General features: G+C 49.0%; 7 protein-coding genes across 7 annotated transcripts; 3 read left to right on the top strand and 4 right to left on the bottom strand.

Moving 5' to 3' along the window:
- Positions 1–52: 52 nt before the first annotated feature.
- Positions 53–652, top strand: ASPWEDRAFT_34135 (uncharacterized protein; the record flags this gene model as incomplete). Its single annotated transcript, XM_040833930.1, has 1 exon — positions 53–652. A coding segment is annotated over exon 1 (269 nt), but the record flags the coding sequence as incomplete, so codon positions are not given.
- A 2,750-nt stretch (positions 653–3,402) lies between these two features.
- Positions 3,403–4,949, bottom strand: ASPWEDRAFT_166756 (putative aspartate aminotransferase; the record flags this gene model as incomplete). Its single annotated transcript, XM_040830044.1, has 5 exons — positions 3,403–3,564; positions 3,618–3,905; positions 3,958–4,598; positions 4,686–4,764; positions 4,830–4,949. 5 exons carry the CDS (start codon positions 4,947–4,949, stop codon positions 3,403–3,405), a joined length of 1,290 nt encoding a protein of 429 aa, XP_040694365.1.
- A 782-nt stretch (positions 4,950–5,731) lies between these two features.
- Positions 5,732–7,920, bottom strand: ASPWEDRAFT_34132 (U4/U6-U5 snRNP complex subunit SNU66). The gene has a single exon (XM_040833929.1). It carries the CDS (start codon positions 7,841–7,843, stop codon positions 5,798–5,800), a length of 2,046 nt encoding a protein of 681 aa, XP_040694364.1. The 5' UTR covers positions 7,844–7,920; the 3' UTR covers positions 5,732–5,797.
- Positions 7,921–8,153: 233 nt separating this feature from the next.
- ASPWEDRAFT_34131 (aminoacyl-tRNA hydrolase PTH2) lies at positions 8,154–9,458 on the bottom strand. Its single transcript, XM_040833928.1, has 2 exons — positions 9,042–9,458; positions 8,154–8,945 (listed from the first exon to the last, which is right to left on the bottom strand). Exons 1-2 carry the CDS (start codon positions 9,373–9,375, stop codon positions 8,641–8,643), a joined length of 639 nt encoding a protein of 212 aa, XP_040694363.1. The 5' UTR covers positions 9,376–9,458; the 3' UTR covers positions 8,154–8,640.
- A 293-nt stretch (positions 9,459–9,751) lies between these two features.
- ASPWEDRAFT_166753 (uncharacterized protein) lies at positions 9,752–10,618 on the bottom strand (the record flags this gene model as incomplete). Its single annotated transcript, XM_040830043.1, has 3 exons — positions 9,752–9,791; positions 9,849–10,246; positions 10,307–10,618. 3 exons carry the CDS (start codon positions 10,616–10,618, stop codon positions 9,752–9,754), a joined length of 750 nt encoding a protein of 249 aa, XP_040694362.1.
- Positions 10,619–11,458: 840 nt separating this feature from the next.
- Positions 11,459–12,494, top strand: ASPWEDRAFT_22845 (DUF4448 domain-containing protein; the record flags this gene model as incomplete). Its single annotated transcript, XM_040832402.1, has 2 exons — positions 11,459–11,579; positions 11,671–12,494. 2 exons carry the CDS (start codon positions 11,459–11,461, stop codon positions 12,492–12,494), a joined length of 945 nt encoding a protein of 314 aa, XP_040694361.1.
- A 1,297-nt stretch (positions 12,495–13,791) lies between these two features.
- hcsA (homocitrate synthase) lies at positions 13,792–15,460 on the top strand (the record flags this gene model as incomplete). Its single annotated transcript, XM_040832401.1, has 5 exons — positions 13,792–13,849; positions 13,931–14,160; positions 14,228–14,308; positions 14,374–14,441; positions 14,494–15,460. 5 exons carry the CDS (start codon positions 13,792–13,794, stop codon positions 15,458–15,460), a joined length of 1,404 nt encoding a protein of 467 aa, XP_040694360.1.
- Positions 15,461–15,804: the final 344 nt, after the last annotated feature.

The raw sequence follows: 15,804 nt of genomic DNA, 5'->3' as shown, positions 1-15,804 counted from the left end.
GATGATATCGATCGGGTGCTTCAGGACGAGTTGCCTTTCTTTATCTTCGATTCTTCGCTTCCTTCGTTTCTTCTTCTATAATATCATTCTCTTCCTTCTCTTAATCCTTCACACACACACACACACACACACACACACACTCTCTCTCTCTCTCTCTCTCTCTTTCCCCCTGCCTGTACAACCATCCACCGGTGGTACAGATTGGTAACGACGGACGCTAACCAAACTTACCTTTCCTGCCCCCACCGAATGGAACCACCCGCTGACAAGAATGAAGTGGGGCCAGCACTCCCCCACCAGTGCCCAGTCGTGATTGGCTGCTTCCACCTGCTGCTATTATTTCCCCCGTTTTCCCTCACTGCCAGGGCGGAGCCCAAAATAAGTAACCTTTTCCATTCCGACCTTTTTTTCGCTTTCCAGTTTGGCCTGGCTGTGTTTTCCGGTTTCCGACCGGGCTGTTTAGAGATTACTCATTATACGATAGGAGGCTGCCCTGCTTACTGGGCTGGGACTGTTAGGTAGGTAGGTAGTTGGATGATGGATATGTAGGTAGAGTCCTTGCTTTATGGAGTGTACTCCGTACCAAGGATCACAGATTGATCAGCACAGAGGAAAAAGAAAAAAAAAAAAAAAAAGAAGGAAAGAATTACGCCGGGTTCAGGCGACAGACAGCCGAGTTGACTGTCCTGACGGTAGATCACCCGTTGGACCAGCCTCGACCTTCTCGCAGCAGGGAGAATGCAAGATGGGTGGACTTGCATGGCGATTGCTTTCTGGGTGCTCTCGTGCGACAGAAGAGAGATCAGATTGGTGTGCCTGTTGAAAAGTTCCCATCAATAAGATGTTGGCTGCTAACTATCGTACTACGAGGGTACCTAAGGCCGATAGGTGCACATTGCACCAGGGCAGATGGACTAGGTAAGCTGGAACTGCCTAGGTAGAGAACCCCTCTTACTCCATGCAGACGACAAGGACGGTAAAATCCACCGTAACTGTAAATGAGTAAGTAGCAGTGGCTAAGTAAGCTTCCAGAAGATAATTAATGTACGTATCTGGACTGAACGTGTATCTTCCAAGGCCGAGATCTAACCGAAACACGGGTCCACTAGATAATACCTTCCTACAATCCTACAGGGATAGTAACTAGCAATCTTCTAATATTCAATATTCAATATTCTATTCCACACTCTACCTTATAGATCCCTTCAATGATATCAATTGATCGAGCATTTAATACTCCGTAGTCAGTACGGGGTGAGATACCCAGGTCTGGTAATACCGGGAATGTATCACAATATACGTACGGTCACGTACATACATGACAATACCATACTACGGGAGGACAGCCGTGGAGAAAGCAGGAAAAGCAGCCATAAAGGAGGGGATAAAAGGAGGCAAAAAAGCACCGAAAGGGTTGACAGCAAGGACATCAATGATATCCATCAATAATAGCATTTTCTTCACTAGACAGAGATACCTGAAGCTTCACTGCACACCATGATCATTTCGCTGTCGAGGCCGAGTCTAACTACCTAGTATTTACCAGGCGATCCACGTGTTCCAGCAAGTCCTCGGTAGCATCCAATCTCTCCGCATCTCATCTGTGGCGTTGAACTGTATGTACGCTGTGGGAATTAGGAATTGAAATCAGTCAGGCAGAGTGATATGAGCAATGATCAACAAGAGACCATAGAAAATGGATTCAGCTGGAGGCCTTTAGCGATAATGTTCCGTCGTTCTTTGTACGACATCACTTTGCTTGTTCCGGTTATGGATGGCCCATTCCACCAGGCGATCATTGGGTGTTTCAAGGCTGGCTGGAAATTCAATGATTGGCTGCATGGGGTGAGGCTAGAGAATTCTACTATGAGTGCCTGCTGTGCCTTGCTGTGCTTGGATATATCAATTACTTTTTATCAATTACTATCTTATTATTATTATTATTATTACTACTTACAGAGTAGAATAAAAGTAATATCTGCCAGCTCATAATATTCATACAATCTATTATTAAGTCTGCAGGAAATTATACAGGGTTGATTATCCTTTTGTCTTGTAGTAGCCTGAAACGTGCCAGTCTGACTACCTGATTATGTGATGTATTAATACATATTCCCCTTGGCCAACGCAACAACTGATTCAAACAAAACCGACAACTTGAAACCGTCTGGAAATAAAGAACGAATACAGCGTACAATGAGTGGATGGATGAACTCGGATCCTCGCCCGGGTTGGAGGGAGAACTGAGCCACAGGACTCTAGGAGGAATCAGGGTGGATCTCCGCGCTCTACAGAAATAGAGTAGGATAATCAAAATACAGGACTATTGAATCGCTGGAATGGTATGATTCTGATTACCCCTCTTACATCGACATGTGATGCCATCAACAGGTAGCCATGCCTAAAGCTCTGAGTGTACAGCATGGTATCAACTGCACGATGCATGGATTTTCTACACTCGAACAGCTGTCGCCTTCAGCTTTCATCTTTCATCTTTCATCTTTATTCTTTTATTTATTGTATTTTACCATTAATACTAAGGCTGCGATCTACACTACTAACACTCGATAAATGAAACAAGCCAAGCCGCAGCGCTCAATGCGCCTCAGTCTGAACGACTCCAATCCAGCACAGCCGCGCTACGCCAGCTTTTCTTTCTTCCTTTCTTTTTTTATTACTTCCCTTGTTCTGCCTTCCTTGGCTCTTACTCAGTAGTTTAGACTCTTTGATTTCTATTTTCATCAGAATTACAGATCCACCGGTTTCTGCTGTTCTGGAGCTAAGCTAAGCTAGCTGAGCTACGCTACGCTGCGTGCGTGGTGGCCCTAACCGGCCTTAAATGGAGGTGAGCATTGCCGTGGTAACAGTAGGTATGTACATACAGTTTTTCCAGTGTACGGAGTACAGCTTACAGGCGATGAGTTACATCCCATGCACTTCGTCTAGAAAGTTTAGCCTCTATGGGGAGGTAAAATAAAAAGGCATTGTCTTGGAATTAGTAGGACCAGCCATTTATTACCAGCTTATCGTCGGGGTTACACTGCAGCGCTGCCACGGAGGCTCAGGAGCCTTATGTGGGTTAGCCTCTTGATGGCCGATCGATGCGAGGGGGGAATTGCTATGACATCCTTTTCATCGAATTGACGGCCTCCCAGTCACACAAGTGACACCATCACCTGCTTCAGGTTCTTTTGGGCTCTTACGGACCGTGACTTCATCGCGGTTTCGTCTACGCAATCACATTCCAGTCCAGCAGTTAATCATTCGAACCATTTGCTAATGTAACAGGCATTGGGATATCAGTACAATGGGGCCGATCTTTTCATCATGCCAATGATCGGTCTGTTCCCAGGTAGATCGTGTAATTTCCAACTTTTTTTCACGTCATATCTAAATCATCATTTAACCGGTCACCTTGAAGATGGACTCGGCCAATCTCTTGACATTGCCAGAGGTGATACCGGCCACCGAGATACGGCCGTCCTTGGTGGCGTAGACAGAGTGCTCCTTGGCCAGAGCATCCATCTGCTCGGGCTTGAGTCCAGTGTAGGCGAACATACCAATCTGTAATCATGTCAGTGACTGCCATCTCTCAAACTCATGTCAAGTCTTCTTACCTGGCTGGTAATGTGCGACCAGTCGTGCTTGCTGCCAAGAGACTCCAAGTTGGTGCGGAGCAGAGAGCGCATCTCAATGATGCGGTCAGCCATGTCCTTGACCTCACCCAACCACTGCTGGTTGAGCTCGGGGTCGTTCATGATGGTCGAGGCAACACGGGCACCGTGGATGGGGGGGTTGGAGTAGAAGGGACGGATGAGAATCTTGATCTGCGACTCAACACGCTTCTTCTCCTCGGCGTTCTCGCAAACAAGGGAGAAAGCACCGACACGCTCTCCGTAGAGACCCTATACCACGATTAGTTCACTGACCCATACTCCGATCAACGAATCAACTCACCATGTTCTTGGCGAAACTCTGGCACAGAGCAATGTTGTGGCCCTCCTTGACAAAGTGACGGGGGGCAAAAGCATCACGGTCAGCGTTTCCGCTGGCAAAGCCCTGGTAGGCCATGTCGAAGAAAGCAAAGTGCTCCTTCTCCTTCATCACGTCGCTAATCTGGCGCCATTGCTCCTCGGTCGGGTCAACACCAGTGGGGTTGTGTGCGCAGGCGTGGAGGAGGATGATGCTCTTGTTGGGGGCAGCCTTGATGTCGGCAATCAGACCCTCAAAGTCAAGGCCAATGGTGTCCTTGTTGTAGTAACGGTACTTCTCGACCTCCAGACCAGAGTCCTTGAACACGGCATTGTGGTTGGCCCAGCTGGGGTTGGGAAGGTAGACCTTCTTGGCCTCGGGGTAGAAACGCTCCAAGAAAGCACCACCGATTCTCAGGGCGCCGGTACCGGAGATGGTCTGGGTGATGACCAGACGGTTGTCCTTGATGACAGGAGAGTCGGATCCGTAGGCAAGCTCGGCGGCAGCGTTGGTGAAGGCAGGGATACCAGTGATGCCAGCGTATTCCTTGTCGAAACGGGTGCCAACAACCTTGTCCTCGGCGGCGCGGACGGAGGGCAAAACATAAGGCTTGCCCTTGTCATCACCTATTCATCCCGAACCAATCAGCAATCCACTCAACCATAACGGCTTTTATTTTCCGAAACAACGGGAAAGGGTCGGGGTGTCCTTACGGTAAGCGCCAACACCCAGGTTGATCTTCTCCTTGAAAGAGTCGGCCTTGAAGGCCTCGGTGATACCCAGGATAGCATCCTAAACCCGCCCAACCCATCAGCAATTGCATAAAAGCAACCATTCCATAACAGTTCTCAGCTTACCGGAGGACCTTGAGGAACCTTAGACCAGGCCGAGGCATGTCTGGCGCCGATAGCAACGGTGCGCAGGTTAGCCTCGCGGGAGGCAGCCGTACGGCTGGCGACTCTGAGGGTGGACAACATTGGGAATGAAGAAACTGAAGGGAAAAAGAACAGATAAGATGGATAAGATTTAAACCTGGGGAAGGTGTGACAGGTATTTAAAAACCAAAAAAGAAAAGGATGGGATTAATTAGGGGGAGAAAGGTGTGGACTGCGGAGGAGCAAAAGGATAAATAAGAGTGAGTCGGAGGTCGTGTTTTTTTTTTTTCGACTCATGTGAATCACTGGGACTAGGGAGATTCCGGGGGCCGATGGAGACGATTGGCTGCGCCCTCCGCACACGGAGCTGAACACCTCATCTGTTGCTATCTGGGGGTTTATATAATGGGATTACTATGTGGGTAGTTGACATTGCATACAATTACGGAATAAATTGACAGTGTTATTGGCGTCTCAGATGGTGTGTGTTGCTGGATCGATTCAACATCATCGTGAGACGAATGTTGCTCCCGGTGAACTGAAGCAGAACAACAGCGTCGATCCACCTTTTCCCCTCACGAGAATTGGGGTAATCGGGAGCTGGCAGCTGAGGTCGAACGTGGGATATTATTGTGCTTATAATCATTAATATGGAGTCTACAGAAGGTTCATCAGCAGTAGTATGCATATGACTCTCTGACTGTCTGACCGTCTGACCGTCTTGTTTATTGAAGGACAGCTGTCGATATGGAGGTCGGTTAAATAGGGTGTTAATTATCCCCACACGCCAAGTTGTCGGAATACCCGATACGGAGATCATGCAATGTTGATCCATCGTCCAAAAGTACGAGATGAGTGAGATCATGCTGTCAAAGAAATTTATCATTCTAATGGTATAACTATACACTCATGGCTAATAAGTAACGTAAGAAGATTACCCCTTTTTCTCTTCATCCAAGTCGCACTCCGGCCTGGCGGTTCTTTCGAGCCTGCGCCCCCATCGCATTGTTCATGCCTGTATGCTGACTGCTGTCCAGTGCACTCATGGCCTCGCGTTTCTTCTCCTCCTCGATCTTCTTCAATCGCTTCTCCGTCTTCATCTTGCCGCTGCCCTTGCCGTGGAACTGGTGACTCAGGTGCTTGAATGCTTCCTTCTGGTTCATCATGCGGCCAAACTCATCCACGTACTTGAGCTGCACATCAGGCTTGTACTCCTTGTTGAACACGTCGGCCATCTGTCGCGCATCCTGCTGGTCACGCTGCTTGTTCTCCCAGCGAGCATACTCTTCACGCTCCCGTGCGGACATCCGGTCGAGCTTACCAGATGCTCGGTCACGCTCACGCTGCTGACGAGCACGCCTCTCAGCCTCGCTCTCCATAGTCATCTTGCCATGAAGGAAGCGTTGTCGGTCTCGCAGTAGCGAGTTGCTTTCGGCACCGTCGGAGGATTTCACCAAGCCACGCTGCTTGAGCATTGACAGGGTAGCACCAAGACCTTGGTCCAGTGTAGCTTCTTCCTCCAAACCAGTGCCACTGATCTGCTGTTCTGGTTGGGACTGGTCCCGCTTGATGCGTTCTTTCAGTTCCTCCTCGTCTTCAACGCCACTGTATGCTCCCATTTCAACATCGGCACCGTCTGCAAGCGCTTCCTCAACCGTAGGTTCATCAGCATGTGATTCTTCAGCGGGCGTAGTAGGTTGTCTTTCGCGGCGCTCGGGGAGAGTGGGTTTCTGCAAGTTGGAAACAAACTCCGAAGTCTCGTCAATGACCAGTCCGGGTTCGTCTTCATTGCCCTCTGCGGTTTCCACTTCCATCGGGGTCTGCGACTCTTCTTCTCGAAGCTGTCGGGCGAGATCTTCGGGACGGACTTTTTGCCGTTTCTTAAAGGCAGCACGTCGCTGCCGTGTGAGAGAGGCCTGTAAATCATCATCATCGACGAATGATACATTTTCACTTTCCCACTTTTTTCGGGGAGCCGGCGCCGGCACCGGTTCTCCGTTGCTCGTGTCAATTTCCATCGAGTTTCCGTTGGGAGTATTTGATGATTCAGTCGTAGGGAATATTTCATCCTCGTCAATAACGGCTCGTTGCTTTGTTGCCTTGGCCTTCTTCTTCTTGGGTTTCTTGATCTTAATTTCGCTCACGTCCATGTAATCGGATACAGGTGTTTCAGTGACACCGAGGTCAAGATTGACGACATTCTTCTTGAGTTTCTCCGAAACTTCTTGTCGTTTGGCTTCTCGCTCCTCGGCCGTCGATCCTTGAGCATCGAGGGTGAATCGTTTCCGTTTCTTGCCGTCGATCTCGTCATCGTACTGTGCTAGAATGCCGGTGTTTTCCTCCGTAGGATCGTAGACAGGTCTTCCCTTTTTCAATTCCAGCCTCTCCGCGACCTTTTCCTTCTCTCTCAGATCGAGATTCTCCAACTCGTCACCCTCCTCCTCGTTTTCGTCAACCGTGGTGTCTTTGAGAGTGAGAACATGTTCATCTCCACCCTCAAAGTCACCAACTTCGTGTCCAACCTTGACACCAGCCAAATCAGCCGCGGAATATTCCACCTCGCGCTCCCGTTCCTCCAACTCCTCTGCGAGTTTGCGCGCGCGCTCTTTGTCAATTTTCTTCTGACGTTTCTTTGCTCCCATTAACCAAGTCTTTGTGTCGACTTCCATATCAGCGGACTCGCCCAATGTCGTTCCTTGTAGCTTTGCATTTCGTTGGGCCTCGTCACGCGCCCTCTTAATGGCAGCCGTTTTCGCCTCCCGCCTCTTCTTCGCATCGGCCTCATCCTGGAGTTTCTTCCAGTTGTCGCCGGCCTGCGCCTGTCGTGATTCTAACGTGCTACCGGGATCTTCTTCTTCGGAATCCGAGCTCGAATCGTCATCTTTGGATTCTTTGAAAGCGAGACCGTCGTCTGCGGCACCGGGAACAGGGAGGGGTTTGAGGCCGAGTGCCACACGGATTTTGTTATTTTGCTCGACGGAAAGAGCGTCAGTCATTGTGAGCTTCTAACAGCGGCAAACAACCGCAAAGATAACAGAAAAAGTGAAGTGGCGATGGGGGCTGCCTGATGGTTGAAGCCGTTCAACGTCTAGCCTCGTCGACTCTCCGAAGTTCACGATATGGTTACATAAGCAGACCAAGCTCGGCAAGGTTTAGCGCAACAAACTCTTAGGGGGCCCCACTTTAGCGCTGCAGATAAAAGGCGCCTCCGCCGGGCAATTTTTTCCCTTCCTTTTTTTTTTCTTTTCTCTCTTTATGAACCAGAACAACCATAGATCTGTGTCCAGGTTTCCTGTTCACGGGGACTTCGGTCTCTGTGTTTCGGTTGAGAGCTGGGCAGTTCGACGTTATAAGGAGCCATTATATTCACTGCTGATGGCGATTTCCAGTCGACGGATCTCAGATTAAATGTTGGGCATCAGGTGTTCACGCCGGTCTTGAGCTCCCTTCCACGTGTTTGGTGAGCTCGGCTGGTGATTCTGGTGTTTGACGGCGTCATATTCCTGATCCCTTCGCCGATTGGCCGTTGGCCAGTGAGGTTGGGGAAAAACCATGACTTGCCAACATCCCTTTTATATATTTTTGAATAGTTTTATGTAGCCTATCGTAGGATGCTCGAATGAGTGCTGTACTGTAGAACAAGCGGAAGTCTACGACTCCAATCGTCCTACACTCCGGGTTCACATGCTGTCTACAGCTGTATGTCGCTATGATTGCGCTGCGATATCAAATTTTTATAATTGATTTCGTACACCAACTCATACAAAACATCATACCCTTTTCATAACCATCATTACAACAACTTCAAGTGACCCGTCACATTATCCACCACACTCTTGGGTCCCAAAACACCCAGCACCGTCCTGCTTCCGCTCGCGATCTGAGTACGGCCAGCATCCTGGATCACACGAGCGCAAAGACCAAGGCTCATCGCCTGTGCCTGCAGAAGCTGCAATTCCTCCTCGGATTTCAGCTGCAGCGCGATCTTCGCTTGCCCTTGTCTTTCCCAGCGTCGGAGAATGGGCGAGTCGGGGGCGTGCGTGAGGAAGTATTTGTAGCAGGCCAGGGTTGCGTGCGAGCATTGGGCGGCAATTTTGCCTATAAAAATTGTTAGATGCGATACTTGAGTAGGGGTAGGAAGGATCGCTGAATGTTGCCGCGCATTCATAACATCATAGTAGATTGGCGACGTACCCTTGGTCATGCCCAGGTCTGTCCGGACAACCAGAACCAGCTTCACTTCCTCATTGTTGTCCTTGAAATTCGACAGTTCCCCTCCATCTCCTTCTTCTTCGCTGTCATCTTCCGAGTCGTATTCCTCTTCCTCGGAGTCTTCTTCCTCTTCGTCCGAGGAATCCTTGTGGACCTTGACGTCGTAGCTGTTCGGCCAGCCCTCTTTCTCTTTGAAGAGTCCTAGCGACGAGCCCTGACCGATAAAGTAACCGGTGACACCGGCAATGATGGCCGTGGCGATGACATAGGCCGTCGTTGTTGGGGGAATACGATCCAGCTGGATGGGTGCGGCCATTTTGCGTGGTTGTGTTGGAAACTGAAGGTTCTGAAGCTCTTTTTTCGTTTTGTTTTTATGCTGCGGAGCTGGTCCGCCGCCTGTGCCATAAGCGGATCGAGGCCACTCAACTACTAATGTACGTACATTTACGGAGTAGATCTACCTTGCATAACACTTCCCAAGTGGAGGTTATTGCTTGAAAATTTGTTTGTTTATTGGGTTTTTCTATGATTTTGGTTTGTTCGAGACACACCCAAACAAAGCATAATTAGGTGACTGAAAAAGACCCCAGCGTAAACCAAGTTCATATCTGACCGAGATACTATTTCATTATATACAACCTAATCATGGTCCTAATCCAAACAAATACCGTCATCCATTCGAAATTTATTGTCTACTGACGGGGGGCTCCAGTGTTTCCAACGCGGCGGCTCCTATTCCGGGTAATCAGTAAATGAGATGGTGATCATGCGGATTCAGCGAATACTTACATCATAGTTCGGCTGACAAAGCTGATACCGATCATGAAGAGCCAGCTGGGAATGGCACTGAAGGCGTAGATGACATATCCCATGGGGACATTGAGGTTGTTCTGGGCGAGCCAGCCATCAGTTGGGTGCAGGGTGCCCTCGACGGCGGGAACCTTCTCCCAGGTCTTCTCAGAGTGAATCTGGTAGATTTCGTCGGGAGTAACGGTGGTCGCGTTCAGGAAAACAACGTGGAGAGGAGTAACAGGGCGTTCCTCTCCGACCTGGGCGTGGGGAACCTGGAAGTACCAAGCTGTAGGAGTACCAGCGGACCAGGCAGAGCACAAGACTGGGTTTGCCTCACAGTCCAAGTATCCAAGGTTAGGCGAGGTTGGATCGGCAGAAAACAAGAGGACGGATTCCTAATCAACTGTCAGTCATTGTTGCCTAGGGTCTCTCAACCCCTTGGTTTTTAAGCTCACATTGAACGCCTTGTCGGCAGGACCACAGCGACCGAAGCAAGTCTTGTTTCCTCCGGTGACATAGACAAGCCAATCCTGCGCCTCTGAGGATGGCTCCAGGTTGGACTTCCAGTTGTCCAGGGTGAAAGGGGTTACTGTCTTCTCAACAATCTTTTTCTCAACCACCTTCTCGGCAGCAGGAACAACCGGGGTCGCAGTTGGGATGTAGGACTTGGCCTTGTTGAACCAACCCTGAACACGGTCCCCGATGGGAACTTGCTCTTGCGCCGCAGCAAGCGCTGGGAGGACGGCGAGGATAGGCAAGAAACGCATGGTGCTAATCAGGAGCGCGTCATTAGTAACATGCAAGTAATAAACTAGGCGGCAGAGTGGGAAAGAGTAAAAAAACGAACCTTGGCTGGTTTACGGGGACGACGAACGCACTCTTGAAAGGAAACGGCGGTGGGAGTACGGACAGCAGGCAGCTAGGAAAACGGGCACCTGTGTTGATTGTTGAAGAGATGAAGCCACGATGTTCGGGAGGCCGCGACTGGCGACAGTTGGCCTGAGCGTCTGCAGTGGGCCGGAAAGGAGATTCGCCCGGCCGGGGAATTAACGAGTATTTGGTTCCTGATGACACCCACGGGGTGGGTATTATTATTTCTGAATTATTTGACAGATGATAAAGATTATTGTATTATCATTTAGCAGATAGAGGGATAACGATATCTCGTATGCTCTGTTTGTTGGTGTTGGACAGCCAAGTCACACTGATTATGTCACCATTATTTACTTCCAGCAGCCGTCTTGTATCAGCCTGACGCTACTGCCAATGATGATAGAGGGTAGATGACCCTGGCAGTTGGGCATCTCATCTCAGGTCAAGTTGGTCATCATCTATAGGGTACAGAATTCCATCGCACTCTTTGACGCTCTGAGGGGCTACATACAATGAAGCCATCGAACATGGCTACTTCCCCCACTGCTAAACCCGTCAACGCACCTTCTCTAAGCTTGAGATTGGCGTCGTCGTCTTCTGGCTCTCATGATGGCTGAATTAATCGCCTCTTGCTCACATTCAACCGCAACTTGATCGGCTGTATACCTGATTGCTTATTTTCTTCGGCATACTATAACTAATCATTGAATTGAACCACCTGAGTTTCACTGAAAATGAGGACTCTTTGCTCTTTCTCCAGGCTTTTGGTCATGGGCTTTACTATGGCATCCTTGGTGGGACATGGCCTTGGTGCTGTAATGGGAAAAGGAAAAGGGGCCGATGATGAAGTGCATGGTAGGTTTTGTCCAATATCTCTGACTGCTAAACTTTCACTTTTCTTCTAATCATTGCTTTGAGATCTGGACTGACCAAATTATATCCTCAGTGACAAACTGGACCGCGAAGAGATCGTCGGATAGCATTGTTGATGACACAAGCAACAATAACATTATCAGGTCTTCTCCCGGAGACTTTCCTGTCTGCACCGAGCTAGATCGCCCATTTTCGCCATTTTGTCTACCACGGGATGGGGCAGATGTGACAGTTGATTCGACATATTATGTTACATGGAATGCCGACTATTATCCTTTGAATGCCACTGTTACGATTGAGCTGCGATATCCCAACTCTTCCAACGGAGATTCAGCATTCACGTCAGAGAAGACCGACAACAGCTACGGGTACATCACTCTCCATATGCGCAAGGAATGGCTTCAGGGTAAAGCGCGCAATACCTTGCTGCTATATATCATCGAGCTTGATTCTGCATCGGGCCAAAGGGCCAGTATTCGGAAAGGTCCAACTGTGACCCTTCAGCCCAAACCCGTCGTGCACTACGCACCACCTCCTTCGTTGCCTTTCAACCGACAGGCTCTTCTCATTGGTCTTCCTGTGAGCCTGGGTGTTGTGATGGTCATTGTTTTTGGACTTTTCTTCGGTATGCGAAAAAGCAGAAGAATCGCGGTCAAAAACATCATGGGATCCCGAGGCAAAGGGTATGGTATTGGGAAGTCCAAAAATGAACGCCTCAATACCAATAGGAATATGGAAGCCAGGGGCTCGGACGGACTCGCAGCATTGGGAAAATATTCAGAAGACGATGACGAAGGATTGTCAGAGATTGACCCCGATATGTACAACAATGAGCTGGAACGCAACGCCAACTATGCCTTCCGACAGCACGTGTCAAAGCTAAAGAGCTGGAATTGAGATAGCCGGTGAATAGGAAAGAGTTTTCAAGAGAATAGGAGAGGATATTCTGATTTTATTATGTCCTCAGGCGGACATATATACCGCTCGTTTAACACAGACAACCCCAGCGTATTTGGCTGGTTACGGTGTATATATATTGACACCGAACTGCTATCGATAACTTTCTATGAATCATAATTTTTAGATCATTAAATTCAGACCAATGATTACAAATCGAGTGATCTTCTAAGTTCAGCTTCATACACAGTAACGAACTCAATCTATCTTACAAAGTGATTGTCATTATTATTGTGCGCTGCCTGAGGGACCGGTAGCTATGACGTCCTGGATGCGTCGGGCGGTGGGTTGACTGGGGCTGCCGCCGTCCTCCGGCATACGGCCCCGAGCGAAACCAGTCGTAATGGATTGAATGCGCATTATCCAATCTGTTGGCTGGATCTGAGATATCAATAATGGGAGAGTCGAGGGGGGCTGGTGCTAATGATGATCCAGATATTAATATCCCCAGTTGATTAGCAATTCTAAATGGCCAGAACTCGCCCTCCGATCCTATTTTTTTGTTCAGCCAAACTCCTCGTGGCCGATGTCGGTTCTGCAAGTTTCTGCAACCAAAAAAAAAAAAAAAAAAAAAGCCCTAGTATATGGAAAAGTACAGGAATCTCTGCCTTTACCAGGCAAAAGCATCCCTTTTGTATTACAGGAAATCTTGTGTAAAAGAGATAGATAGATAGAGGAAGTGATTAGTGGAATCTATTTTGCTCAAAAAAGAGTCGAATCCAAACAGTTGTGTACGGGATTGATCCGCCAGGTGGCAAACGCCCTGGGGAATGGACCTGAGAGGATCGATGGCTGAAAGGCTGAAAGCCATCACAAGACAAGCCAACGAGGAATGCATTTGCAGCTGGAACAGGGTGAGTAATTGGCCCAATGCCTCGCAAATCGAGCGATGATGAGCAATTGAGACTTCCGGATGCGCTCTGAACGTTCGATGTTCCCCACACAAAGCGACCTGCTCGGCGTGTGAAATTTTCTTTTTTGCCGCAAAAAGTGCTGGTCGAGTCATAGGCAGACCGCCCGCCTTTTTAAACTCCACCCTCTTTCTTCTTCCTGATGACTCTTCTCCCCTACTCCCTCTGATTTAAAGAATATAAACAGTTGAATTTCGGAAGTTGTGATCTTTTTGTTGATTCTTCTTCTTCTCTTCCATAAATCTCCTCGTTTCTCCCTCTTTCTATCTGCTGTCTCTCATATACCACTTTTCTAACCTACCCACTACCCCCACTATCTTCGCACAATGTGTCCCGGTGCAGACCACGAGCCCAATGGGCAGACAAATGTCACCAATGCCAATGGTACATGCGCATTCCTTTGCTTTGATTGTTTAACCGGAGCTTTCTACCTGTGTTCTTGTCGCTAACATTCGTCTTCTAAAGGCGACCACCCCGGTTTCACTGCCGTTGAGACCCGCCAGAACCCTCACCCCTCCACCTCCCGCAACCCCTACGGCCACAATGTCGGAGTTACCGACTTCTTGAGCAATGTCTCGCGCTTCCAGATTATTGAGAGTACTCTCCGTGAGGGTGAGCAGTTCGCCAACGCCTTCTTCGACACCGAGAAGAAGATCGAGATCGCCAAGGCTCTGGATGAGTTTGGTGTTGACTACGTGAGTCATGGCCGATGTAAACCTCAAGACCCGGAACATGGCGAACTGACTAGAATGGTTTTTTTAGATTGAGCTTACTAGCCCCTGTGCTTCCGAGCAGTCGAGACTCGACTGTGAGGCCATTTGCAAGCTCGGCCTCAAGGCTAAGGTACGAATTTCTTTTCCTTATCCGAAACGACGTAATAGATAACGGATATCTAACCAACACAACAGATCCTTACTCACATTCGATGCCACATGGACGATGCCAGAATCGCCGTCGAAACCGGTGTTGACGGAGTGTAAGTTTTACGTATTCGGATATCCTAATTTCAAATTTCTGACTCCGCCTAGTGACGTCGTTATCGGTACCTCCTCCTACCTCCGTGAGCACTCTCACGGTAAGGATATGACCTACATCAAGAACGCCGCCATTGAAGTTATCGAGTTCGTCAAGTCCAAGGGTATCGAGATCCGATTCTCTTCCGAGGACTCTTTCCGCTCTGACCTCGTTGACCTCCTGTCCATCTACTCCGCTGTCGACAAGGTTGGTGTCAACCGTGTTGGTATTGCTGACACTGTTGGCTGCGCTTCTCCCCGCCAGGTCTACGAGCTGGTCCGTGTGCTGAGAGGTGTTGTTGGCTGTGACATTGAGACTCACTTCCACAATGACACTGGCTGTGCTATTGCCAACGCCTACTGTGCCTTGGAGGCCGGTGCCACTCACATTGACACCTCCGTCCTCGGTATTGGTGAGCGCAACGGTATCACCCCTCTGGGTGGTCTGATGGCCCGTATGATGGTCGCCGACCCTGACTACGTCAAGAGCAAGTACAAGCTCGAGAAGATCAAGGACATTGAGGACCTTGTCGCCGAGGCCGTCGAGGTCAACATCCCCTTCAACAACTACATCACCGGTTTCTGCGCCTTCACCCACAAGGCCGGTATCCACGCCAAGGCTATTCTCAACAACCCCAGCACCTACGAGATTATCAACCCCGCCGACTTCGGCATGACCAGATACGTTCACTTTGCCTCGCGTCTGACAGGCTGGAATGCTATCAAGTCGCGTGCTCAGCAGCTCAAGATTGAGATGACCGACAGCCAGTACAAGGAGTGCACTGCCAAGATCAAGGCTCTTGCCGACATCCGACCTATTGCCGTCGATGACGCCGACAGCATCATCCGTGTCTTCCACCGTAACATCAAGTCGGGTGAGGACAAGCCTCTCTTGGACCTCACCGCTGAGGAGCAGGCCCAGTTCGCCGCCAAGGAGAAGGAGCTGGCCGAAGAGGCCCAAAGAAACGGCGTTGCCGCATAAGCGCCTCTTTTCTTTTCTCTTTTCTCTTTCTATTTCCTTCTCAAAATTTTCGATTCCAAGAAATTGTGATGTTTTAGATTTTGGCCATTTTTTTTCCCCATTTTTTTCCCCATTTTTTTTCCCAGCGACTTTCCCTTTTGGAAAGACGTGGATTTCTCTGATGATTTTATGTTTATGTGCTTCGGGATAACCATGTGTGTTTTGGGGGTTTCTTTTAAAAAGCTTTCTTTTGTCCCTGAAAAAGAAGGAGAGTGGTGTTAGGAGAGAGTTGGTGCTCTCTACCGTGTATATAGCAGACCTTGGATGGTCATGTACCAGCATTTCCAGGTACCATTGATTGATTT

This window comes from Aspergillus wentii (genome assembly GCF_001890725.1).
Source record: "Aspergillus wentii DTO 134E9 unplaced genomic scaffold ASPWEscaffold_1, whole genome shotgun sequence".
In the NCBI taxonomy this organism is placed as follows: domain Eukaryota; kingdom Fungi; phylum Ascomycota; class Eurotiomycetes; order Eurotiales; family Aspergillaceae; genus Aspergillus; species Aspergillus wentii.
The sequence above is the reverse complement of the archived record's forward strand: the minus strand, read 5'-3'. Positions and strand labels throughout refer to the sequence as shown.

Coding starts and splice junctions, on each gene's coding strand:
- ASPWEDRAFT_34132 (XM_040833929.1), bottom strand. CDS start 7,843: ATGACTGACGCTCTTTCCGTCGAGCAAAATAACAAAATCCGTGTGGCA.
- ASPWEDRAFT_34131 (XM_040833928.1), bottom strand. CDS start 9,375: ATGGCCGCACCCATCCAGCTGGATCGTATTCCCCCAACAACGACGGCC. Junction 8,946..9,041: donor AGACCTGGGCATGACCAAGG/GTACGTCGCCAA, acceptor CAATTTTTATAG/GCAAAATTGCCGCCCAATGC.